The sequence below is a fragment of the Chinchilla lanigera genome, unplaced genomic scaffold, assembly GCF_000276665.1.
Source record: "Chinchilla lanigera isolate Chin_1 unplaced genomic scaffold, ChiLan1.0 scaffold00102, whole genome shotgun sequence".
In the NCBI taxonomy this organism is placed as follows: domain Eukaryota; kingdom Metazoa; phylum Chordata; class Mammalia; order Rodentia; family Chinchillidae; genus Chinchilla; species Chinchilla lanigera.
The window spans coordinates 6,786,615-6,795,359 of NW_004955503.1; the positions used below are offsets into that span (position 1 = coordinate 6,786,615).

Here is an 8,745-nt window from a genome sequence, read left to right on the forward strand (position 1 = left end):
TTTGGTTTTTCTCCGGTACCGGGAACCGAACTCACGACCTTGCGCTTGCCAGGCAGGCGCTTTTTGCCGCTGAGCTAAATCCCCAGCCCTCAGCTGTGATTTAAACTACTAAAAATTCCCTAACTCTGCCACATAAATTAATCCATTTTTATCTTTTAGAAGATAACCTTTAACATATTAAGATTCTCTATTTCAGGCTTACCTCATGTCTGAAAACAAATCCTACAATGGCGGCGACTAGCTCAACCAAAAAAATGAGAATCAGAATCATTGCATACTGTGGGATAAAAAGAAAAATGTCAGCATAAATAAGACCTATCACAGCTGCAAAGCGAGTCAAAGTCAGGGAAAAGTTCTGCTTAGTCAGCTCAGTGAGTTTTTCTTTTTTAAAAAAGGGTGGGGAAAACAATATCAAAATGTCTATTTTGAAAGTGAAAATTGGCGGCATAACTGTTACTCTGTAAATTTTCATAAGGAACAGGAAAAAGTGTAAAAGGTCATGGCCAGCTCCAAGAAACAAAGCCTACAACTTACAAGGCTTTTCTAAAACCAGGAATCGATTCTAAGGAAAACAAGGACTCACCAGTTTTAGCATCCATGCAGAAGCTCGGCAGGTAGCAAAACAACCAAAGGTACCCAAAAGAATAATGACGGTACCGGTGACAATGAGCACAGAGGGGACATTGGTGGCCTTCTCGTTTAAAAGGGAAAAATAATTTTCCAGGCTCACCTTGCCCCAAATGCCCACAGCAAGAAGGATTATGCCAGTAACCTATGTGAGAAATCAGAGAATAGAGATAGTTAGGCCTTCTATATACTAGCACCTTCAAATTATAAACCAGGAAACATTTAGGGCCCAATGGGTGTGAGAACTAAGTTAGCAGCGTGGTGGTCACAGCCCTGTGCTTGGGATAAAGGGGGCGGGTGGATGAGTGTAGGAAGGAGGTCTGTACACAAAGGCAAGCTGTGAGCAAAACATCATACCAAAATTCTTTAAATTTATCTGTCAGCACATGTGCGTGTGCGCACGCACGTGTGTGGGTAAACACAAGCCCAGGGCATACAGTATTTCCTGTAAGGATCAAAACTTCTTTAGCTGTTTTACTGCCCTGGCTTGGGAAGAAAACCTTAGAGGGAAAAAAATCCCGTTTTAGTTCCAGAAACATCCCCATCAGCCCTCCCGCAGTTGAGGGATGAACACAGGATACAAAGGGGTAGTACACAAAAGTAAAGTCAAGGACAGATTGGCGGGAGTGCGGCCATACTACACTTACCTGTGAAACACTCCCCTCTCCTGAAGCAGTGAAAAGAAAAGATTCAGTACTATTACGCTTGCAAGGACCCAAAGGAGCCAGACAAGCCTTGCCTCTCCAAGGTTCGAGGACACCCTTTGCGTCCTCTGGGGGTTTAATTCACGTCCTCCCCTGGAGCAGCGAACGCTGAGCATGTCTGGGGCTCAGGCTGCGGGCTGCCTTTGTTCCGCACTCTGGTTAGGCGCGACGTCAACATCTGAGTTCCAAGCTCACGCCGCAGGCCCTCCGCCAGCGGTGGGGTCCCGGGAGCGACGCTTGCCCAAAGCCCACCCGACTCCGGACCCAAATTCCCTTCGCTCCAGTCACACCCCCACCTAAACCCGGGACCTCCGCCGTCCTTGAGCGCCACGGACTCTTACCCAAAAGATGAAGGTGTAGATCAAAAGAAGGCTCTTGAAACAAGTAATGACTGGTTTAGTCTGCAGTCTCCGAGAAGGGGACGCCATTAAGTAGCTCCAGATCCTGCACCTCCGCACCGGGCGTTCGAACAGGGAAAGCAAGACGCAGAGTCCCCGAGTTCTCCGAAAATTTTCCCGAATCTGCAACTGAGAAGAGCCGGAAACACTGTACAGTTTTCTAAAGGGTAAAGTCCGGGAGGCTGTATTGAAACTGGCGACAATTTCCGAGCGCCCCCTGCTGAAGCTTATTAAAAACTACAGACAAAGCTTCTAGTCAGGTAAATTTCATAGGTCTTCCAGTGGAGCTTGCTTCATTTTATTCTCTCCCAAAGCATCTCTACCGCCCTCATCCCTCTTTCGCCCTTAAAACTTAATCTTATTGTTTCTATCACCAGCACTCCCAGCGGCGCTCTAAGATCAGGCTTCGTGGCCCCTGGTATCCTAGAAAGAAAAGAATGAAAGCAATTTAGAAGTGACCTAAGAATATGTTACTACATGGGGAAAATGATAGAAAGAAATACATTTCCAAAGTGAAATAAAACACATTACACAGCAATACGTACAACTGCGTGTGTTTAGATAAAAACTGAAAAGTGAAATTTACCTATGTGGTGGAATTGGACTTTTTTTTCTTACTTGTTTTGTGCTTTTCAATTTGTTTTGTAGGATGAGAAGAGATAAGAATGTATGAATAGAGGGACATAATCACTTGTTAAAAGAATTCCAAAGCTAGCTATTAAAGATAATAACCGATTTAGAATTTCCTTCAGAAGTTTGCAAAACTCCATTATCCCTCTCCTCTTTTATCTAAGTAATTATAAAGTTTAGCCATTAACTACAAATTTTTAAGAAGAGTGTTAGAGAGAATACCAAGTAATTGTAACCCCCCTATTAAGTGCTGAAAGTGAAAGGCACTGTGTATTTCGACCCCCTGATTTTTTGCATTAAGAACCAACTGATCACAGAGAGGCTAAGAACTAAGGTCACAGAGCTAATAGCAAAGCCCAAAGGAGAGATTCCTGAGCTTTATAATCCAAGCTGCTTTATCTATTATACAAACTACAGGTGTTATTTAGTTTTGAGATGTCTACCATTCCCCAAACAAATTCTCCCAATTGTTTAGATCTTCCCAGAACTTGGGACTATGTTTTATTCCTAAACTGTTGAACTCTTTTGAGGATAGGAATGAATTACCAAAAAGTTTCTTTTCTCATCTGTCCAGAAGCAATGCTAAGTCAACCACAGTGATGGAGTGAAAATTTTTTAAATTGTTTAAACTCGGCCCTTTGCACATTTTCCTTAACAAAATCTAAGACTCTTTTTATTTTGAGCTTGATTTCAAGAAGGTTTCAATGTAAAGAGAAGTTTCTAGAGGCCTAGAAAACTTGGATCATGAAAAATGAGCAGAGGCTTACAGAGTATTAATGTTATCTCCATCTATAAAAGGGAGTTAAATATTTATTTCAAAAGGGATGTAGTGGAAGTGCTTAACTTGATATACATAAAAAATAAGTCCGTATATTTATCAAGCTTTAGATATGCGTTAATTCTGTACCTCTCACTAAGGGAGCAGGGAGAGGAGCCTAGATGTTAGATTCTTACTGTGTCCTGCTTTCTGTCACCTCTTAGACTCTAAGAGTTACCAAATGATACATTCAAAATTTCCCTTTAAATAGGTGATTTGCTTCTCATAGAATGCTCAGGGTAGGAATGTCTTTTTCATGTAGTCAAGTTCAAAATGCATATACAAAATAATTTAAATACAAATGGATTAATAAAGTGTTATGGGCATCCTGGTCTCATTTTTCGCCTATTTTTCACTCTTAAATCATGTACGTAGGTCCATGTTTCAATGCTAGGTATTTTAAACATATCAGTCTCTCTTGCTATAGCATAGAATGTTAAAGTCTGGCTTCTCATCTAAAGGGTAAGCTCTTTGAGGGCAGAAACTAAGTGTCGATCAAGTGCCTGTTATCTCTTGAGGAATAGGGTTAGAAGGCAATCCACCCCTATCCAACCCATCTCATCATCACTGATGCAAGCTTGACATCACAAAGGGTCTTTTACTGTACTGCTATCACCAAAAAAGTCCTCTTTTCATGGAGGAGAGGTTAATGTCCAAACTTTTCTGCATGAAAGTTTGTTTTAAACATGTACCAAAGAACCAGAAAACAAGAAAGTTCAGAAGCAGAAAACAGTAAAGTTCTATTGACTTGGTCAGACAGAGCTTTCCTGTGCTTTGAATATTGACCTAGGACCAGTTCCTATAACATCCTGCCAGACATCTGAGGTCCAAAGGAACAACTATTAGAGAATAAATTATTTCACTGCCAGGCTTTATACTAAAATTTTATACTAGCATTAGAAATTTCTAACAAAAATACATGGAATGAATTGATAAATCATCTATCTATATACATTAGATACTCTATATATAAACAGTTTGAGGCAAAGTCATCTGGAAACCGTCTGGCATTCAACTTTTGAAATGCCATGTACAGCACATCTGCAGGAGAGGAGACTGGCGCGGGGGAGATACACGCAAAGCTTTCTCTCCAGGGTAAATGACCCTAACTGAAAGGTCCTTGTACTAAAAACAAATATGCAGGGCGAAATCTTGTTAACTCCTTGTCATTTCAGACAGAATGCTTCCACTGAAGCTTAGGTTTGTATCATATCCTGGAAGTGATTTTCATTGTTAGCCTAAGAGCAAAGAAATATTCTGTGGCTAAAGAAAAATAAAATAGTTAAAGCAAAAGCCACATCACACTTCCACGAATATGTTGACTTTCTCCCTCTCCCTTCCTTTGCCACTCACAACGCTGCTTTGTTTGAACAACAGTCAGTGCCAAGCTAAACCAAATGCTGGCATGGAAATGAATATTCCTATAGCCACAACACCTTACACCAGTGCATCTCACCGTGCTACACCCACTTCATGCTCCTCCTGCACCATGCTATCAAACCCAGAGATTCAGTTTAATTTAAAGCAAGGTCCAAACTCAAATCAAAGGGATAAACTCATTTATTAAAATATTCATAATCACTGTAAGAGTGAACACAGTGTACCAGCCACTGTTGCTAAGTGCTTAATACCTGTTACCTCATACATTATAAAATCCCTACTATGATGTCAGCACTACCCTGCCCTCATTTTACAAATGAAGAAATGGGTTGAAAGAAGATAAGTAACTTGCCTCAGACTAAGCTCAGCCCAATTCTGTTTCTTTCATCAGAAACAAGACCCACTCTGTGGTGAGACATGGCTGCTGTGGTACAGCCCTCTTGGCTTGGAATAACTTAGACACTTAGCTAAAAACAAGGGCTCTCTGGAGCCCCCAGAGCATAAGGAGCTTGATTATTACCCAATTCTTCCTTGTTCTTGGGGATTTCTTGTTTTTGATGTTGCATTTACTTTTGTCTTCAATCTGATTGCCCAATCACCTTGGATGTAACCCTTCTTGTCTTGGTGGCAAGAGAAAGAGTTGACTGATTTTTCTCTTTCAATCTCTTAATCTCCTCCCTTTCTGAGCACAAAAACACATTTGAGCCAACAATGTAGGAAAAGGGGAAAATACTTCTTTTATATTCAACATTTAGTAAGGTTGCTTTATAGTGAACATTTAGTAAGGATTATTTATCGTGCCTTCTTTATTAACTTCCTGTGACTTTCAATATTTGGTTTTAAGAGGTTTTCTTTTCAAAATCTTAGGCAAAGAGAATGATATTATCAAGAGCTCACTTTTAAGTCAGCCCTCCCCTGTGCCACCCCTGCTAACCATTAGCTTCCAGCACAATCTTAATCTGTCTCCCACTGCTTTTCTATTATATCTTTTGTCTACATCAAACCAATATGATTATCCTCCCAGTAAGCAAGGCCTGTCCTCTACTTCTTGCCCACTCTCCAACCTCAACATTTTTTCCTCTACTCAATGTCCACCTTCATCTCAATTCATGGAGAACATGCTCCCTTCACAGACTCACCCCTGTTCCTAGCATTAGTGCTCAGAGTCTGAATGCATACTCACATTAACTCACGCCTTTATCAGTTACTGCGTGTCTTGGTTATTTTTCTCTCATTGCTGGGACAAAATACCTGGCATCCAAAATGAAGGAAGGAAAGGTTTATTTAGCTCACAGTTTATGGAGGTTTCAGTCCATACTTGGCTGGTTCCAAGGCAGAGTGGCCCATGGCAGAGGGCAACAGTTCATGAAAGCGGAAGATAGCAAAGGCAACAAGAGCAAAAGGGGGGAGTGGCAGAGAAGAGCAAGCCTCTTTCCCCCCCTTATATTGTGAGCAAGCTCCCCCCACCCAGGGTGCATGTAGCACTCACATAATCTCCAGGCCCTCCTCTTGCACAGGCTCAGGATGATACAAAGTAAGCACCCAGGATCCCTGCTGAGTCACATAGTTAACCTCCTAAACCTCTCAGGTTAACACAATGAACAACATCCCAGAAGGGTAAGGGCATGTCCTTTTCACTTTAAGATGCAGAACTGCTGAGTCACTTAGCCAAAGCCCTCCAAGTTGACACAATGTATCAACCATAACACTGCGGTACTTGCTTTTCATTTCCACACCCCTTTTATGTTCTCCTCAGTGCCCTAGGAGACAATGCTCAATTGATGAGCTCACTAGATGCTCAACCAATCCCTGTTGAGCCCATTGTTCATTAAAGCATGGCTGCTCTTTAGTAGTAGTTTCACAAGGACTGATTATTTAAATGAAATAAAAACTAAATGTCTAAGCCATCTTGCTATCACACTGTCATAGCACAGGAATATTAAATTGAGCTGCTGATATAGGACATAGGGTATGGCAAAGCTGGTTAGTGAAGTGAGCAGGACCTGTAAATTACAAGACCCCAGGGCAGAGCTAGATAGCTCTAAGGACCCCTACGTAGAACTTCTTATGAGTTCTCACAAGATGTGGACTGCATATAAGGACACAGATGCTACCAGGAGCTCATTATCATGACTCTTTAGAATAAGCCCATTGTGGGTCTGTTACAACCAGGATGTACTTTTATTTTTGCCCTTTTTTTCCTTTCTCTCTTTTGTTCAGCCCAGATTGGCTCTACAGAGCTAGTTCTTCCCTTAGCCCTTCACACCTCATTTTCAAATAAACTTTTAGCACCATTTTGGCTTTTCTTGCTCAATTCTTTTTTCAAGATGAGAAGGACCTGGAATACTTTTCTTTGATGAGCCATTTCTAAAGGAACTCGTTGCCAACACTGCTAGATAACGCCTTGAAACATTCCTATTCTGTTTGTTAGGAACTAGTAAAAAGACATCAGGCATTTCACTTAGAACACATTTTATGTGTTATTCCTATCATAACCTTACCATTTTCATTTTTTAATTCCTTCCCTATTGTCCTTTAAATTACACTTGTCAGAATACGTTTTATCTGTCATTCACATAATAGTCTTACCATTTTAATTTCCTAATTCCTTTTCTAGTATCCCTTCAACTGCCTTTGCCTAAGGGCATATTATGAAACTTAAAATCATCTCCTATTTATTTTCTTAAAATCTCATACTGCATGTTACAGCCATCTAATACCTTATAATTTCATTGGTTAATCCATGTTTATAGTTTTAAAAATTAGTTTTTTCAATAGGAATGTCTTTTTATTTCCTATTGTCTCTCATTTTTTGCCTTTATTCATTTTCTGAAATTCTCTTCTGTGTTTTTCATTTACTTTTTTCCATAAACTCTTGTCAGAGTTTCTATGACTCATTTTCATCCTTGATCTTACTTTCTTCTCAAAAAAGCTCATAATATATAATTCATGGCACATAGAAATTAAAAGTATTTTTGAATGGTACCAGAATTCAGAATTCCAAGCATTTTTTCTAAAAAAGTTGTTTCTAGTCTAACCTCTTCGTGTTTTGCTGAGAACTCGAATAGAGAAGTCAGTTTCTGTATTTAATATAGTTTTAAAAGTAAACTTCAGTGACTGCTGAGAGGTTTCATATTAAATTGTTTTATTAATTAATTTTATTGGTACAATTTAGTTATGCATAATGATCACATTCATCATAGGGAATCTGTACTTGTACATGATTCTTCTTTTTTTCCCATTCCCCTCCGTTCCCCTCAACCTGTCTTCCCCTCCTTATTTACAAAAACTTTGGTTCCATTTTACCCTTCTTTTTGCATTTTTTTCTTTTCCCTTCCTTCCTTTCATATATTCCATGTTCATCATTGTATTCCCAACGATTGCCTTATAGTAGATGACCAATAAAGATTCCCTGAACGTACAGAATTGAAAGAAAAATTTTTGTTCAACGTCTCTCCTCCATCCCATAAGGGCAGCAATTTTCATTTCTTTTCTTCACTGATGCCTCTCAGGTACCTAAAACAATGTGTGGCATCAAGGTAAGCATTTATTATAGATGCTTATCAAATATTTGTTGAATTAATTAGATATATTAAAAGGTAAGGGATTTTGTCAGTCTCATTATGTTCACCATCCTTGACACACTAGATGCTTGATAAATTTATCGAATGAATGAGGCTGAGATCATGTATTCTGCTTCTTTAATTTGCTGTCACACTGTTGAACAATGGTAGATATTCAGTACATATTTGTTATTGGTGATTTGGAAATCAAACAGATTCAGGTGTGCTCCTGATCTTTGTATTATTGTAAGCACAATTCTTCCCTTGATGACAAGAAAGGGTTACCAATTTGCTTGTGTACAGAGGAAAGAAAGCTTTTCTACCACAGCTATTTTTTTTTCACTTACAACCACTGACTTTTTGAGAGATAGACACATAAACTGTGAAGAGAAAAGAATTTAAGGAGTTGGTCTCTACTATGCAAGAATAATTTCATTACCAGCTGTAGATGAAGAAACCTTGCGTAGTGAAGAGAAACATAGCCTCTGTCAGAGACCATTGGAAAACAGCTTAGCAATGGCTTCCACTTTGCCATCCACATATAATTTAGATTCACTTAAAAATCTCCCCTAAAAGCCTCTCTAGGCACACTTTCCCTCCATTCTTAGCACGAGAAATCAGTCTTG

The 8,745-nt window shown here is 39.6% G+C and overlaps 1 protein-coding gene across 1 annotated transcript in view; it reads right to left on the minus strand.

The window, feature by feature from the left end:
• The window catches only part of Tspan6 (tetraspanin 6), a 6,270-nt gene extending 4,351 nt beyond the window's left edge, over nt 1-1,919 (minus strand). The window contains exons 1-3 of the mRNA XM_005406932.2: nt 1,673-1,919; nt 584-772; nt 203-277 (exon numbers count right to left, since the gene is read on the minus strand). Coding sequence (XP_005406989.1) covers nt 203-277; nt 584-772; nt 1,673-1,759 — 351 coding nt within the window. The 5' untranslated portion in view covers nt 1,760-1,919. The remainder of the gene's footprint in view (nt 1-202; nt 278-583; nt 773-1,672) is intronic.
• Nucleotides 1,920-8,745: the final 6,826 nt, after the last annotated feature.